The sequence below is a fragment of the Eptatretus burgeri genome, chromosome 4, assembly GCF_056783735.1.
Source record: "Eptatretus burgeri isolate ZD-2024b chromosome 4, Ebu_testis_v1, whole genome shotgun sequence".
In the NCBI taxonomy this organism is placed as follows: Eukaryota; Metazoa; Chordata; class Myxini; order Myxiniformes; family Myxinidae; genus Eptatretus; species Eptatretus burgeri.
In genome coordinates, this window is record NC_140964.1 from 69,470,355 (window position 1) to 69,489,111 (window position 18,757).

Below are 18,757 nucleotides of genomic sequence, written 5' to 3' on the forward strand. Positions count from 1 at the left end.
AATAAAATGATCACAATCCAAAAAACAAGCAGATAATATAAAAACTAAATTACATTTCATGACTACAATGGTCTCGGTAGCAGCTATACTGCACCTGTCTTGAAAAAGGAACAGGAGAGGGGCCCGAATAGCAGCGGCTACCGCCAAAGCCACTCACGAAACTAGCCAAGCAGTCACCATCGGCCAAACTCAAGCCATGAGAAACCCGTGTGAAGCGAGATAGGGATGAGTGATATGAGTACATAATATGTTAAAGCTCCTGGGCCTATTTCATTAAATCAGCTGCACTTCGTGGTGTAGCTAATTTCAAAAAAAAATTCAATTATGTAGGGAACTACACCTATTATTCATCACTTCAAGATCATACCTTTCCTCTGGCTGTCACCGGAATTACCAAGTTTCACCTCACAATACTCCATTGACACCGTTCGGCAATTCTACATTGTTGTTCAATCTCTTTCTACAGCCCTCGGACCATTTCTACAGCTGCGCGTAACACCATCATAACTTTCGTTGAAGGTTTTAACCTTTGTTATGAACACCACGAAAGAAACATGATTGACATCAAAGGACACCCTTTGTGGCCCCTGAGCATGTATGTCAAGTGTCGTTGAGATCAAACAAGAACTGAAAGAGTTATCAAACAAATTTTAAAAACAAAACACATTCACTTTATCATCTTGATTATAATTTGCTCTTGGAAGACCATATTTCAATCATGAGATTAAAAAGTAAACACAATTTTGCTTGTGATTAAGTAACATGTATGGGGACTCACTTTTAGGTGTCATTGGTGGTTTTCCACTTGCCACGACAGTGGAGACAAAACTCAGAAGATTTGTTGATAGTCTTTCAATCCCCCTGTAACTGGAACCAACGTATAATGCCATTGCATCTGCTGAATCACTGACAAATTCTTGCAACTGCCTTTCAGTGATACGTCCAGCTCCAACGGCCATAACCTTTACTCTCTTCTCTTGCAAAGCCTTTGAAGCTTTCTTGGCTGCCACCAAGTTATTAGGTGAGCTTCCTGTCAAAATCAGCACACCCTGTGGAGCACCATCCTCAATACGACTTCCTTTGTCCTTCACCATGACCTTTTCCAGCACATGTTGCAGACCACCAGCCAGGTTGGATTGACCGCCACGGTAGGTAATTCTATTCATGGCATTAATTGCAGAATCCTGCAGGTAAAGAAAATGAACATCACATGAATCATGTGTGTCTCACATGATTCCTCAACAACTAGAGAGCTCAGAGAACATGACACCCCATGCAGTGTTACTTCAATTTTAATAAAATGATGATTGAAACGATCGTTTAAAAAAGAACTCCAAAGGTTTAGTGTGATTGACGTAGGGCCTCCCCCACCCCCAAAAAAAATGTCGGGTTTCCATTAACATGCTGCTCAATGAATGGGGTAGGTCGGTGAGCATGTTTTTTGGGGGGGGACGGGGGATGGTGGGGGGGTTGTTTTTGGACGTGTTTGAATGAAAGCAGGACAGTATTTCAGATTCTACGTCTTTCCAACCAGTTTGTGTATGGTGATAGTTGGAAGGATATAGAATCATGAACTTTCACATGTCCATCATGAGATACAAAATTTAGGGTAAAACAGTTTTGTGTCCACAAGTCAGAGGATTAAATGAAACCAATTTAGTATCTCTGCAAGGTTTCCTTTAAACAGTGAAACTGGGCTCAGCAGTGATAAAGACATCATTTCATTAACATGTTTCAACAGGACATAGGAAGGAATTGAAGAACACTAATCTCCCATTCATCATTCCTGAAATATTGTATTGTCAGACGTTGGATCCTTTCCAGTTGACAAAAATTGTAAATTATGCCCTTTGAGGCATCCACGAAGTATCTTCTTCTTCTTCTCTCGGCTAGCTTCCGTGAGAGGTCACCACAGCGGATCAACCGTCTCCATTTCGCTCTATCCTCCACATCTTCCATTGACACTCCAACCACCCGCATGTCCGCCCTCACCGTATCCATGAACCTCTTCTTTGGCCTTCCTCTTCTCCTCCTGCCTGGCAACTCCATCTTCAACATCCTTCTCCAAATATACTCCGTTTCCCTCCTGTGCACATGTCCAAAGCATCTCAATCTCGCCTCTCTCACTTTGTCTCCAAACCGTCCGACCTGCGCTGTCCCTCGAATATACTCTTTAATTATCCTATCCATCCTCGTCACTCCCAACGAGAATCGCAGCATCTTTAACTCTGCCACCTCCAGCTCTGCTTCCTGTCTTTTAGTTAGTGCCTCCAAACCATACAACATAGCTGGTCTCACTACCGTCTTATATATTTTCCCCTTCACTCTTGCAGCTACCCTTCTGTCACAAATCACTCCTGCAACTCTTCTCCAACCACTCCATCCTGCCTGCACTCTCTTTTTCACTTCTCTCCCACACTCTCCGTTTCTTTGGACAGTTGATCCCAAGTATTTAAACCCATCCACCTTCCCCACCTCAACTCCTTGCAACCGCACCATACCACCACCCTCCCTCTCATTTACGCACATGTACTCCGTCTTACTCCGACTGACTATCATTCCCCTTCTCTCCAGTGTGTACCTCCACCTCTCGAGGCTCGCCTCAGCCTGCTCCCTACTCTCCCTACAGATCATGATGTCATCCGCGAACATCATAGTCCATGGAGACTCCAGTCTGATCTCGTCCGTCAACCTGTCCATCACCATTGCAAAGAGGAAAGGGCTCAGAGTCGATCCTTGGTGCAATCCCACTTTTACCTTAAACCGGTCCGTCATTCCTACCGCACACGTCACCGCTGTCACACTGTCCTCATACATATCCTGCACAATCCTCACATACTTCTCCACCACTCCCGACTTCCTCATACAATGCCACAACTCCTCTCTTGGCACCCTATCATAAGCTTTCTCGAAATACACAAACACACAATGTAACTCTTTCTGGCCTTCCCGATACTTCTCCATCAACATTCTCAAAGCAAACATTGCATCACTGGTGCTCTTTCCTGGCATAAACCATTATTGCTGCTCACAGATCGTCACCTCTCCTCTCAACCTAGCTTCCACTACTCTTTCCCACAACTTCATGGTGTGGCTTAACAACTTTATCCCTCTGTAATTTCCACAGCTCTGCACATCACCCTTATTCTTGAAAATCGGAACCAGTACACTTAATCTCCACTCCACCGGCATCCTCTCACTTTCCAAGACTTTATTAAACAATCTGGTTAACAACCCCACTGCCATCTCTCCTAAGCACTTCCATGCCTCCAATGGTATACCATCTGGGCCAACCGCCTTTCCACTTTTCATCTTCTTCATAGCAGTCCTCACTTCATCCTTACTGATCCACCCCACTTCCAGATTCACTATCTCCACCTCTTCCATATATATATATATATATATATATATATATATATATATATATATATATATATATATATATATATATATATATATATATATGTATATCTCTCTCTCTCTATCTCTCTCTCTCTCTCTCTCTCTCTCTCTCTCTCTCTCTCTCTCTCTCTCTCTCTCTCTCTCTCTCTCTCTCTCTCTCTCTCTCTCTCTCTTTTTCTTCATTCATCAGCTCCTCAAAGTATACTCCATGCACCTTCTCAACACACTCTCCTCGCTCGTCAGCACATTCCCATTTGCGTCCTTTATCACCCGAACCTGCAGCACATCCTTCCCAGCTCGGACCCTCTGTCTTGCCAATCGGTAAAAATCCTTTTCCCCTTCTTTTGTATCCAACTTCTCATACAGCTCGCCATATGCCTTTTCCTTGGCCTTTGCCACCTCTCTTTTTGCCTTTCGCCGCCACTCCTTGTACTCCTGCCTACTTTCTTCATCTCTCTGACTATCCCACTTCCTTTTCGCCAACCCCTTCTTCCTTATACTTTCCTGTACTTCCTCGTTCCACCACCAAGTCTCCTTATCTTCCTTCCTCTGTCCAGATGTCACACCAAGTACCTTCCGAGCTATCTCCCTCACCACTTCTGCTGTAGTTGCCCAATCATCCCACCCATCTTCACCACCATCCAACGCCTGTCTCACCTCCTCCCTAAATTTCACGCAACAGTCTTCCTCCTTCAGCTTCCACCATCTGGTCCTTGGTTCAGCCCTCACTCTCTTCCTCAACCTCACCTCTAAAGCCATCCTACAGACCACCAATCGATGCTGTCAAGCTACACTCTCCCCTGCCACCACCTTACAGTCACCAATCGCTTTCAAGTTGCTTCTTCTGCTTAAGATGTAATCCACCTGTGTGCACTTTCCTCCACTCTTGTATGACAACCTGTGTTCCTCCTTCTTCTTGAAATACATATTTACCACTGCCATTTCCATTCTTTTTGCAAACTCTACCACCATTTGCCCTTCCACATTTCTCTTGTTGAGACCGTACCTACCCATCACCTCCTCATCCTCTTTATTCCCTTCCCCAACATGCCCATTGAAATCTGCTCCAATCACCACTCTTTCATCCTTGGATACACTCTCCACCACTTCATCTTACTCACTCCAGAAATCTTCTTTATACTCCATCTCACACCCCATATGTCGGGCATATGCACTGATGACATTCATCATCACCCCTTCAATTTCCAACTTCACACGCATCACTCGGTCAGACACTCTCCTCACCTCCAATACCCTCTTGACATAATCTTTCTTCAGGATTACCCCGACACCATTTGTCCTCCCATCCACACCATGGTAGAAGAGTTTGAAACCACCTCCAATGCTCCTAGCCTTACTCCCCATCCACTTGGTCTCTTGTACACACAGTATGCCCACCTTTCTTCTCTCCATCATATCAGCCAACTCTCGCCCTTGACCAGTCATCGTCCCAACTTTCAGAGTTCCAACTATCACCTCCACACTTCTACCCTTCCCCCTCTCCCACTGCCTCTGGACTCGCCTTCCCCGTCTCGTTCTCCTCCTTCACCCAGCAGTAGCACAATTTCCACTGGTACCCTGCTGACCACCGTACCGGTGGCGGTCGTTGGTAACCCGGGCCTCGACCGATCCAGTATGGAAATTCGTTTTGTTGTCCGCATAATAATTTGGCATAGGTTTTTACGCCGGATGCCCTTCCTGACGCAACCCTGGTCACCTCTTACGACACACAGGGATATGGTACACCTATTCTAACCGGGGCATACACCCGGCCCAGTACAACTGGTACTCATTTCGCCGACCTCGGAAGGATGGCAGGCTGAGTCAACCCCCTGGTGTTTTCGACTTGGGGTATATATATATATATATATATATATATATATATATATATATATATATATATATATATATATATATATATATATATATATATATATATATATATATATATATATATATACCCCACGTTGCTTGCGCAGTTGCTTGCTAAAATGGTGGCCAATCACACCTATTATATACTTCTCCTGCATAGCCAAGTGGTTAATCTTGCCTTGCTCTAGCACTGCGGGATTTAACATCGTTGCATTTAACATCGTTGCAATAGCACTGCGGGAAGCTCATGTTGTTGACGTCACGACGTTCAGCTCAGCTCACAGAGCAGGTTTACGTCATCATTACTACCAACCATTTTCAATAACAACCCCAGGTTGCACCTTATGAAGCGAGAGATGATGTTTCCTCGTGGCAGGTGGAGATTATCGCTTCAAGACAATGCAGTATTTTTAGTTACTGTATTTAGTTTTCTCAGGTTCTTCACTCGTTTCTAGCCTTTGCCTATTTTATATTAAAGTTAATTTAGTTGTAACACTGACCAAAACAATCTCGAGTCCATGTTTTCATTCAGTGGAAGGAGGTGGTGGAGGGGATGATTGTTTTTAACCCTTTCATTCTGAAAAGTTAATCCCCCCATTGAAAAGTGAATCGGTGGAAAAACATATTGCACTTATCATTGCCATGCCACAGAAGTGACAATGCACAACCACTATGACACTGTGACGGTTCCTTCATTGTCGCAAATAAAGACCTTCATTACACGATAAATATAAGTAAATGAAAACATTTGTTGTCGTGAACCTTCATGAAGTAGGGGACACCTCCATTGAAAAACTGGAAGTTCTTAGAAGTATTATGGCAGGTGATTTGTGTTGTACAGTCTTCAAGCATATACATCAATTAAAATAAAACAAAGATTGTGAAAGTCATACGTATATATTCTGGTTTTACCACCATTTTCCAGTGTCTATAACATCACCCTACAGTGCCTATAGAAAGTCGACACCCCCTTTCAAACTTTTCACCTTTTGTTGCCTAATAGTCTGGAATTACACTGCATTAAATCATACATTTTCCACCTTTAATTGCACATCGTAACCCACAACTTCCAAGTGAAAAACAAATTCTAAAATTTCTGAAAATTAATTAAAAATAAAAAACTAGAATATCTTGTTTGGATAAGTGTCCAGTGGAATAAACTCCCTCACTCTCACAGATAATAGCAATTGTAAATTAGTTCAGGTGCAACGAATTACCTTCAAAATCACACACCAAGTGAATTGGCTTCCACCTGTGTTAAGTTTTTGTGATTCTGATTATTTCAGAATAAAATCAGCTGTTCCTGTAGGTTTCCTCTGCTGGGTAGTGCATTTAACAGCAAAGACTTAACCATGAGTGTGAAGGAGGTTTCAAAAGACCTCCAGGATAAAGTTGGGGAAAAGCAAAGATCAGGGGATAGGTATAAAAACATTTCAAAGGCCTTGAATATCCTTTGGAGCACAGTCAAGACAATCATAAAGAAGGGGAAGGTGGATGGCACCACCAAGACCCTGCTTAGATAAGGCTGTCTCTCCAAACTGGATTACCAAGCAAGGAGAAAACTGATCAGGGAGGCCAACAAGAGGCCAAAGGCAACTTCAAAAAAACTACGTGTACAAAGACTGGTCACTATGTGCATGTGACAACAATATCCCAAGCACTCCACAAGTATGGCCCGTATGGTAGGGTTGCAAGAAGGAAGCCATTTCTCAAAAAAGGCCACTTTGAGTCCTATTTGAGGTATGAGAAAAACACTCCAGAGATTCTGAAGCCATGGAGCAAAAAGTTTTGTGGTCTGACGAAACCAAGATAGAACTTTTTGGCCTCAACGCAAAATGTTACGTTTGGCGCAAACTCAAAACAGCACATCACCCAAAGAACAGCATTCCCACTGTGAGGCATGGTGTTGGCAGCATCATGTTATGGGGATGTTTCTCATCAGCAGGGACTGGGGCACTTGTCAGGATGGAAGGGAAAATGGATGGAGCAAAATACATAATATCCGAGAGGAAAACCTGCTGCCCTTTGCAAGAAAGCTGAATTTGGGAAGGAAGTTCACCTTTCAGCATAACAATGACCCGAAGCACACAGCCAAAGTTGTCGTGGAGTGGCTAAGGACAAAAAAATATAAATATCCTTGAGGGCCCATTCAGAGCCTTGACCGAAATCAAATGAAAAATATGTGGCATGACTTGAAGATTGTTGTCCATCAACACTCTCCATGGAACTTGACTGAGCTTGAACAGTTTTGTCCAGAAGAATGGGCAAATCAGAAAACATCTTGGAAATCAGCAAACATTACTGTGCTGCATAAAAAGGTGCAAAAACAGATCCCTGCAACTACAGACCAATCAGCCTTCTCCCAATCATCAGCAAGGTTATGGAATCCATCATCACTTCAGACATAAAATCCTCCCTCTTCTCCAATGGCTTAATTTCCAATCATCAATTTGGTTTCAGACCAGGTCACTCTATGCTGGATATGCTGCTTCTACTCTCCCAACAATGGATGGAGGTCCTCAATGCCAGACAAGAAATCCGAGCCGTATCCCTGGACATATCACGTGCTTTTGAAACAGTCTGGCACCCTGTCCTACTCACCAAACTCTCTTCTTATGGTATCCAAGGCCATCTCCACTCATGGCTCACAGACTTCCTCTCCTGTCGCCGTCAACGTGTGGCCCTAAATGGAGTTCTTTCATCCCCTCTTCCTGTCCAGGCTGGAGTTCCTCAAGGTAGCGTTCTGGGCCCTGTTCTTTTTCTGGTTTTCATCAAAGATCTCTCTGACTCTCTGGGAAATCCTCTGTATCTCTTTGCTGATGACTCCACCCTCTGCCCTTCCATCGGTCATCCCTCAGACCGGCAAGCAGCAGCTTCTTCGCTCACTGCAGATGTGGATAAAATCACAAACTGGTCCAACACGTGGAACATGTCTTTCAATCCGGACAAATCTCACACTCTCACTATGTCTCTATGAAAGGACCATTTAGAAAACTCCCCCATCCACTTTCTCAACAATCCTCTGGAAGAAGTCCTTTCTTTCAAGCTTCTGGGTCTCACTATCTGCCATGACCTTTCCTGGGAAAGCCACATTTCAAACCTTGCCTCCAGAGCCAGTCGCCGAATGGGAATCCTCCATCGTGCAAAGTCCTTCCTCGGCCCTCCTGAGCTCCTGACCACGTACAAAGCTTTTGTCCGCAGCCTGATGGAGTACTGCTCTCCCCTATGGGCTGGTGCTCCTGCCTCCCACCTTTCTCAGATTCACGCTGTAGAAACCAAGGCATTTTGGATCATTGGCATCTCCCACAATGAGGCTGAGTCTTTGGGCCTCTCACTCAATCGCCGCAGGTTGGACGGTGGTCTTTCTGTCTTCTTCCGTCTCCTCTCCAGCTTCGCCCGCCCCCCCTGCTCTCTCTGCGATTTGTCCCCACCACATTTCCACAGGGCGCTCAAGGTCCGCCAACAACCCCCTTCTGGTAAAACTACCAAAATGACGAATCACTGCTCACCTTCACTCTTTCATTCCTCTTTTTTCCCGCCTTTGGAATAAACTCCCTCACTCTATTCTTTCTCATTCTTCCCTCCAGGCCTTCAAAACAGCTGTTCACCACCACCTCTTATCATCCCCCATCCAAATCCTCGATCTTTTCTACCCCCGATAATCCACCCAAGCCCACCTCCTTCACATTATCTGCTTTCCTTCCTGAAAGTCCTTGTAATGTCCATCTTCTATTCCCCATGTTCCCCGTCCCATCCCTCTCCCTTCCACAGATCTCCTAATGTATTTGTTCCCCACTGTTTTGTCGTTCCCACTCCCTCCCCTCTTGTCTCATGTCCCCCTTGCTGTGCATTGTGTGTTAGCTCTCACATGAGCCCCGACAAGGTATACAAAAAAATAAAAATAATAAAATTCCCCAAGCAAGGTGTGCAAAGTTGGAAAATACCTATCCCAACAGACTCACAGCTGTAATTGCTGTCAAAGGTGCTTCCACCAAGTACTAACTCAGGGTCCCTGCTGATGAGAAACATCCCCATAACATGATGCTGCCAGCACAATACCTCAGGGTGGGGTTGCTGTTCTTTGGGTGATGTGCTGTTCTGGGTTTGTGCCAAACGTAACATTTTGCATTTAGGGCAAAAAGTTCCATCTTGGTTTCATCAGACCACATGCGCAATTGGGACACTTATCCAACCAAGATATTCTTGTCTTCTATTTTCAAGCAATATTTTTGGAAATTTCTGGAATTTGATTTTCACTTGAAAGTTGTGGGTTACTTTGTGTAAATAAAGGTGGGAAAAGTCTGATATAATGCAATTTAATTCCAGGCTATAAGGCAACAAAAGGTGAAAATTTTGAAAGGGGGTGTAGACTTTCTCTTGGCACTGTATCTAACATATTACATGACTATTCATGCTTGTCATATGTGTCCATTATGATGTTCTTAAAAACATTAAGCTTCCTGTTGGGAATGATTTTCGGTTTAGTTTGACTGCCAGGCAGGCAGAATAAGAACATTATCCCACTCCACCCTGTGTATGTGCAATTCGGATGCATTCTGTCAATGTATGGCAAAATGAAAGACTTGTTTTCCGATTTATGTTACGATTTTTGTTCAAAACAAAGCACTCCATTTCCTTAAGTTGTTCCATGATTATAAACTGATGATCATAAATTGATAAAACAGATGGACAGGCATGAACCGATTTCTTATCCCCGCTTTTTGCTTCATATGCATGGGGTAATCAAAACAATTGATGATTGAAATAAATCAATTCAAAACACTTTTATGATTTAGATTTTAGTACACGCACCTTGCTCATAAATTTATTGAGGTTGAATTCCGTATGTGGGGCTGAGGAATATTGGACCACGGCCACATGGGTGGTCTCTTCTCCAATGTCGAGGCCAGCAATCACTTCCGATGCCAACAATCGAATGGACGCAAAATTACTCGGACCCACAGCACTCGAGCCATCAAGCAAAATAATGATGTCAGGGCCTACTGTGGGACGCAGGAGCACCAGGATTGCACAATTAAAGAGGAAAGGTTGAAGACAAAGGTGAGCACTTTTGATTATCCACCAATATCAATAAAAGCAAAAGAAAGACAAAACTTTAATTATCTGGGAAATTCTTCGTTGACAGTTTCTTGGAAACATCAAATGGTGAGACATTATAACACCAATGGAAACTTGCAAAAATCATACCTCAAAACATTTACCAAGAGTGCAACCAGGAATTTTTGTCAGGAGAGATTGGTTCAGCTCTCTTGATTCTCTCATTCCAATTGACCCAAGGTCCATCTTTGATGGATGAAACAATTAATTCATCATCAGGAGTGAAGTCATCTTAATTATTGAAAAACTTAATTATTAAGTTTCTATAACTATATGTATATATATATATATATATATATATATATATATATATATATGTATATATATATATATATATATATATATATATATATATATATATATATATATATATATATATATATATATATGTATATCAATATGTATATCAATATGTATACATATATATGCATGCATATAGTGTATGTATGTATATAATGCATGTATGTATCTATATATATATATATATATATATATATATATATATATATATATATATATATATATATATATATATATATATATATATATATATATATATACACATACATACATATCTACATGTAGTGTCCACCCATGTTAAAATGAATAGTTTTGCAAATTATTATTATTTTTAAGTTTTAGCGTTTTCTTCTTGTACTGGGCAAGTACAAATTTGGTTTACGTATATCTTCTCCTGACTTCCATTTCTTGCAATAGTATTCAAATCACAATTTTTACCTCCGGCATCGAAGGTTGACGGAGGTTATGTTTTCACCCCGTTTGTTTGTTTGGCTGACTGCGAGCATGATATCTCAAAAAGCTGAACACTGATTTTTACAAAACTTAGTGGAAAGGTTGAGTTTGTGACAAGGACAATTTGAATAGATTTTGGTGAAGATCCGTATCTGGATAAGAGAATTAAAAAAAATTTTTTTTAGTGATTCTTGCCCATTGAGATATGACATCGGTAATGGATGGGTAATGACAAAACTTGGTAAATGACTTGGGGAGGTGATAAGAACAAGCCAATTATATTCTGGTGAAAGTCTGGCCGGATGCAAATCCGGTCTATCAGTAGGATAGAAAACATAAAGTGTTCAGTCTGGTGGAGAAATACCATGACATCTTCATTGTTTTTCAGAAAATCCATATATTGCTGGGTTAGCAAGAATAAGTTATCGATGGTGGAATAGAAATGATGGAAAACAATCTGATGGTCAGTAATAATTGACTACTTCCACAAAGAAGGCAGAAAATCCTCTGATCATGATTTTCAAAAGAAATAGCAAAATATATATTTTTATAAACAGCGGTCGAAACTCGATCTTGGGGCTAAACAACAATCGGTGGTAGGTTGAAAATCTGAATGAAGGGCAGAGGGAAGGAGAACAAAAACACACAAACATATGATAGTATGATAAGCGGTGTGTCATAGACAAAAAAAAGGTTATGTATGAGAGGGTTCGTGGGAATATAAAATATTGGGAGCGAGTTTTGGAGAAACATGAGATATCGATGGGTATCAGTTCTGAATTATTGGAGGAAAAAGCATAAGACCTAAGACACAACAAGTCAATTCCACAGACATCATAAAAGTGGTGGTACGCCTTTATGGTTTGGGTGGTGGGCTTGGGATCCGAGGATCCCGAGTTAAAATCCCACTCGGCTGTTGAATTAACTCAGGTGGGGTTGACTGCCTGTCATCCTTCCGAGGTCGGCATAATGAGTGCCAGCTTGCTGGTATCCAGAATCGGAGTGGCGACTCATCCAGGATTGTGCCCAATAACCAAGGAGACTGCTTCGGCAGCACCAACACTCTGCATAGAGTATGGTCCCAATGAATGTATGGAAAAAAGTGGTGCAAAGGTGAGCATATAACTTGGACTTGGGGAGCATAACTATGTATTCATTCCCAGAAGGATATGGGGGATCTGTAGGAGGCTGTGATAGATTTATGGAAGAGAGTATGAATGGAATGAAGCCCTAAGTGAAGTGAAAGAAAACTTAGAGTCCACTAACCTGCCTGTGTTGATTGAGAAACAGACCTAGTGGCCTCTTGTCAAAAAATGACAGCAATACAAAAAAAAATACGTTGGACTTGACTGTCTCCAGAAGAGCAAGATTTTAAACAGCTTCACTAGATCAAAGTGGGGAGCCATAAGAAATGGAATTTCAGATGAAGGCTTTCTACACCATTATAGGTTGTGCCAAGGTAGGTTATGCCAATAGTGAGGCCCTGATGCTCTCGAGGTGCACATCTTCCAGGGGTTGGTCACAGAAGTACACTAAAGAGGTTCATCCTTATGCAGGGATATAGTGAGAGCATGGGACATGAATGCTTTGTTCAACAGTGGCAGATCCATGTTGCATCCCTCTCCTAAATATTGTCCCACTATAATATAGTAAATTTCTCCCAATAAAGGATACCATTAATAGCCGATTTGGAGTGTCTGTCAGAGGGGCTACCACAGTAGTGATATCACTAGCATCTGGAATGGTCCAACAGCATAAACATCATGTGATGGGCACCTTATACAGGGAGCACACACAGTCATCAATGACCATACAATATTTCAGTTTCACCCTCGAATGCTTGTCTTCTTGGAATAGGCAAAAGTCAATGATCCAGGCAGATTTACTTTGACCATATTGTGCATTTAAATTATTTATACATCCACAATGTTGAGTGGGACAGACGGTTCATTCCGACTCGGACAACAGATGGACATTGAACAGGTTGTCCACATGGCATGTGTGCTGCCTTGGGAAGCCTCTCTGTGGTAGTTAATCTGAAGCTTGCCAAGTGTGACCCAGTTCCAGACAAATTATTGTGGCAGTATGTTGTTGCTATATGTTGTATATTTTGTTAGTATGTATATATGTTGCTCAACCAGCCTCTCTTCCATAACATTTTCTGCTGACAAATCGGGGGGGGGGGGCGGGGGGGTAGGGGGAACCAGTTCATCAGACATTCGTTTTAAACTTTGCAAGGTGAGCATGTGGTGCTTCTCCTTACAATCGGAACATTTGTTCTTGCTTTGGTGTTTGGAGATTATACAGTAACTGGTGCTTCATCTCTCTTCATTATTAAATAATATAGGAGGTAATGTTAATGCAAGAAAGGGCAATTGCACCCACCTTGCCTGTGCTACTGCACAAACCCAACACCAGAACACAATACTCACAACATGTTGACTGCAACAACTAACAATATGGGATGGAAACAAGTAAGAGTTTACACTGTGCAGGCAAACATTCAAGTGGTTTACCACGAGAACTTTACTTGATAATTTGATATATTTTATTAACGTTATTTGTCGATGCTTGCATAAACACGGAGGGTATGGGGTTAAAGGTAGATACACAAACATGGCTGTGGATAAAGGAAGGGGAAGTGGAAGAATAATCACTTTTCATTGCATTATAGTATGATGTTTGCGCTGAGGATATTGTGCCTTTAGTTTGAGAAAAACATGTTGACAATGGTCACATGTTTCTAGATATTATTTGTTGCTCTTTTCAAGAACCCACATCACAGTTTCTTCTTTTCTATTACCCAAGTACAATAAATCAAGTGTTACATCGAAATCGATTTTCACTCCAAGGTTTCAGCAAATATATTATGCTGGAATGTGTATCAAATGACAGTTCAATAAAAAAAAATTTTTATTACTATTATGAGATATGTATGAGTTCCCTCACAAGGAACTTCGATTCAGTATGAAGCTATTCAACCCAACAGAGCCTGCACTAGTATTAACAACATATGGTTGGTTGTCCATGTTCTAGCCTTGTAAATGCTGAGCATCAAGCAAGGAAGCAGCAAATACCATTTTTAAAGCCCTTGGTAGGATTTGGTTGTGATTTGAACCACCATCCTCCCAGACTCAGAATGAAAACTTTAACCATTACACCACCAAGTCTGGAATATATATATATATATATATATATATATATATATATATGTGTATATATATATATATATATATATATATATATATATATATATATATATATAAATATATATATATATATATGTGTATATATATATATATATATATATATATATATATATATATATATATATATATATATATATTTCATTCTACAAGCTCCTTATACATGCTCAATATACCTTCTTTTACAAGCTGTTTTTCAATAGGAATTCCAAGAGTTTCTTCCAATGTACTTCCAATCCTTGGAAAAGCCATGAACATAGCAAGGATGTCAGGTTTGTAGAATGAGTAGACGTCAGGTGGCTTGCTGGCAATGGAATACAATTGATCAACCTTGGCATTTCCTATTCCCAAGGCAAAAATTTTGACACCATCGCTTTTCAGGGCATCTGCCTGGGACCTTGGGTCAACTTGGAATTGACTTCCCACAAAAACAATCACCACCTGTGTAAAAAACAAAAAGATGAATTTCTCATTCGCCAATAATTAAACAGCATTAATATTATCTTTCTATCTATAATTCCAGCAATCTCTGTGTGTCTGTATGTCTGGGTGTGTGTCTGCGACCGCTGTTTCTCCACAACCACTGGTCCGATGTAATATTGCTGGGGACCTGTGGATGTGCCTTTTCAAGGTTTGATATTAATCGGACAAGCAGTTCCCAAGTTACGGCCATTTATTTGCCAACCAATGACAGGACACGGTGCTATAACATCACGATTGACATCACAATTCTTCTTCTTCTTCGTTTGATATGACGTCACAATTGACACTGGGGACCTAAATATGTGCCTTTTCAAGGTTTGATATTGTTCTTCTTCATCCATTTCAGCTGTTTCCCCAAGTGTTTCCCAAGTTATGGCCACGCACGTACGGGCACGCACGTACGGGCACGCACGTACGGGCACGCACTAGTATCTATAATTCCAGCAATCTCTGCGTGTCTGTGTGTCTGTATGTCTGTGTGTGTGTCTGTGTGTCTGCGACCGCTGTTTCTCGACAACCACTGGTCCGATCTAATTGAAACTTGCCAGGAATATTGCTGAGGGACCTGTAGATGTGCCTTTTCAAGGTTTGATATTAATCGGACAAGCGGTTCCCAAGTTATGGCCATTTATTTACCAACCAATGACAGGACACGGTGCTATGAGGTCACGATTGATGTCACAATTCCTCCTCTTTTTTTTTGCATGATTGACGTCACAATTTTCCTTCTTCTTCGTTTGATATGATGTCACAATTGACACTGGGGACCTGAGTATGTGCCTTTTCAAGGTTCGATATCGTTCTTCATCAGTTTCAGCTGTTTCCGAAGTGTATCCCAAGTTATGGCCACACATGTACGGGCACGCACCTACGGGCATGCACTAGTCTATCTATAATTCCAGCAATCTCTGTGTGTCTGTGTGTGTCTGCGACCGCTGTTTCTCGAAAACCACTGATCCGATCTAATTGAAACTTGCCAGGAATATTGCTGGGGACCTGTGGATGTGCCTTTTCAAGGTTTGATATTAATCGGACAAGCCGTTCCCAAGTTACGGCCATTTATTTCCCAACCAATGACAGGACAAGGTGCTATGACGTCACGATTGACGTAACAATTCTTTTTTCTTTGCACGTACGGCACGCACGTATGGGCCCGCACGTATGGGCACGCACGTATGGGTAAGCACATATGGTCACGCACGTATGGGCACGCACGTACGGGCATGCACGTACGGCCACGCATGTACGGGCACGTGAGACCAAAGGAACGGCCTGTGTAGTTGTTTCTGGCACGCGGTTTGAAATGTTTTTTTTATTTTGCACGTACGGCCACACACATATGGGCACGCACGTACGGGCCCGCACTAGTTATTATAATTGAGTGAAATGTTATTTTGAGGTTATTAAATATAATCTGATTTATTGCACATTTAAATTTTTGTTTGAAGGTTTGAGAGTTCCCACCCACCAATCAATCTTACCGACAGTTGCCTTACCTTGTTTGTATCTTGCTTCGCACGACTGCCTGATCGCTCTACAAACTGCTCTCGCCTTAGTAATTCCAGACCCTCGTGGAGTTTTGCTGGCCCACCCAGAGGCTCGATGTTCTGGATGGCAATCACCATGTCCCTTGTTGTGCTATGGGTATTTAAGTAAAACTCAGATCGAGGTTGTTGTCCAAACTGAGCCACCCCAACCTGAACAAAGTTCGATTCGATCTGAAGATTCCTTACAATATTTTGAACCATCTTCTTAATATCATCGAATTCATTTCTGCTTATGTCTCTCGAACCATCCAGCAGAAATACGACATCCGCATCTGTGCAAACACAACATGCAATGTAAAGTCAACATGTTGACATTTCCAAGCTCTGAGAATTTCCTAACTTTTCAATTCACCTACTTGAGTTTCATTAAATGGCCAATAATGTTCTCAAAAGCATAATAAACTTTTTACTAGGTGCAGTCCAACCACATATGAGGAAAGATATAACACATTGGAGGGTAGCAAAAAGGCTTCAGACTACAGACACGTAGCAAGAACAATGCAGCACCAGGGGATATGAAGAATAAAAACATTTTCAATCAGGATTTCATATCAAGCAAAATCTAACTTACTTTTGCCACGTTGAACATCGATAGAGATTTTAAAAACTTCCTCCATCATTTGCGCACGTTTAAGAACCTCGTCGAAGAGTTGCTGAAAGGTTCGTTGGAAGAAAACAAATTTTTGTGCTGGAGTACTTCCAACCAATTGGAGCTCATCTCGTTTAGCATTCCCTGCTCCCAGAGCAAGGATAATCACACCATTATCTTTGAGTTTTTTTGAGTGTTTTTCCAAATCATCTGTAGAATCACTTGCAGTCAAAATGATCACCACCTGAGAAGAGATAATGATATTGTATCAACATAACAAGTTGTTTTGTTAAATATTTGTATATATATATATATATATATATATATATATATATATATATATATATATATATATATATATATATATATATATATAGACATATTGTTTTGTTGTTGTTGTTATTGTTGCGGGTTGGGCGTTGGATGAGATGATCACCAGGGGAGGGGGGGAGGGGGAAGCTATCTCGGGCTCCCACCAGACTCTGGAATTGCAGGCCGTCACACACGGATAATTCCGTGATGCGGCGGATCGCGAACCAACCGTGAACGCCAATAACCTAACCAGGTGACTTAGGGTCCTCAGTCTAATTTATCCGGTTACCTAAAAATGATCACGTGATCTAATTACTAGGTGACACGCCCTCAGTTCACCTTGTCCAAACCAGATCACTTTACCAGATCAGATGCAGCCACCCTAATCCCTACGCCGTTTGGAATCCTGTGTAGGCATGGGAAACTTGCTGGTGATATATATTCACCAAAACCACCATTTGTCAGGCATAGGCTTTCCCAACCATAAAAATAGACCACACACTGATGTTATTCAGCTGATTATGGCGAATGTTTCAATTATATAAATGTTCTTAAACGATTGTACTGCAACTTCATTTATGGTCACAATTATTCCCACCTTCTTGTGGGGTTTGCCAGGGAGTTTTTGGCCAAAGTGTTTCATGAATAAGTTGACTATGCTTGACATTCGATTGAAGGTGGTAGAAATGAGAAATTTGTTCAGAGTGCTGGCAATAACTCCCCTACTCTTCGTGAAAGACTCCGTAAGATATTCAATGTCCACCAGGTAATGCAGACAGCCAGGACATCCAGCTTCATATCCATTTGAGGGATATTAATCATTACATTTCAAAAATAACTGGAAAATAGAATTTGATGCGAATGCATCAATGGATATTCCCCCACCCAACTTGGATGTCAACCCACTAATATGTTTGATCTAAATTGAAAGTTATGCGAGAGAAAGAGTGCGAGATAGAAAAGAGAGATAAGTGGAAGTGAGACAACATCAGATGCTTCTACTTCCAGTTATGATCTACAAAATGATTTTCAAAGGACACATGACATTTGACTTGTTGAACCAAAAATTGAATCGGTTCATCTACATATTACAGTCCGTACTTTTGACAAGTTTGGTTGGAATCCATTTCGTAGTTCATAAATTATCACGGTACCAAAAAAACGACAATGGGCTGAAGCATGCACTGATACGTGGATGGACAGATGGACAGACAGCCCTCAAACATAATGCTTCCATTCCAGCCTTCAGCTGTGGCAGCATAACAATCCCAACAACTCTAAATCAGGGGTAGCATTGGGTGATGTGAGAATCAATAGCCAATTGTGTCATCAATGCGTGAGATGAGGGTATTGAGACACCCAATCCCACCCCATTACATCATTATCAGAAGAAAAAAAAAGTCTGAAGTTGACATCACTCCATCACATGAAATACTTCAACTTGCCATTTCAATCAGCATTTGTTAAATAAGTTA

The 18,757-nt window shown here is 41.5% G+C and overlaps 1 protein-coding gene across 1 annotated transcript in view; it reads right to left on the bottom strand.

Annotated features, from left to right (window-relative positions):
• LOC147028296 (collagen alpha-3(VI) chain-like) overlaps positions 1–18,757 on the bottom strand; it is a 299,418-nt gene that overhangs the window by 169,860 nt on the left and 110,801 nt on the right. Inside the window, exons 7-11 of the mRNA XM_085876545.1 lie at positions 16,953–17,214; positions 16,331–16,653; positions 14,528–14,792; positions 10,087–10,277; positions 779–1,184 (exon numbers count right to left, since the gene is read on the bottom strand). Of these exons, the coding sequence (XP_085732671.1) occupies positions 779–1,184; positions 10,087–10,277; positions 14,528–14,792; positions 16,331–16,653; positions 16,953–17,214 (1,447 nt within the window). The remainder of the gene's footprint in view (positions 1–778; positions 1,185–10,086; positions 10,278–14,527; positions 14,793–16,330; positions 16,654–16,952; positions 17,215–18,757) is intronic.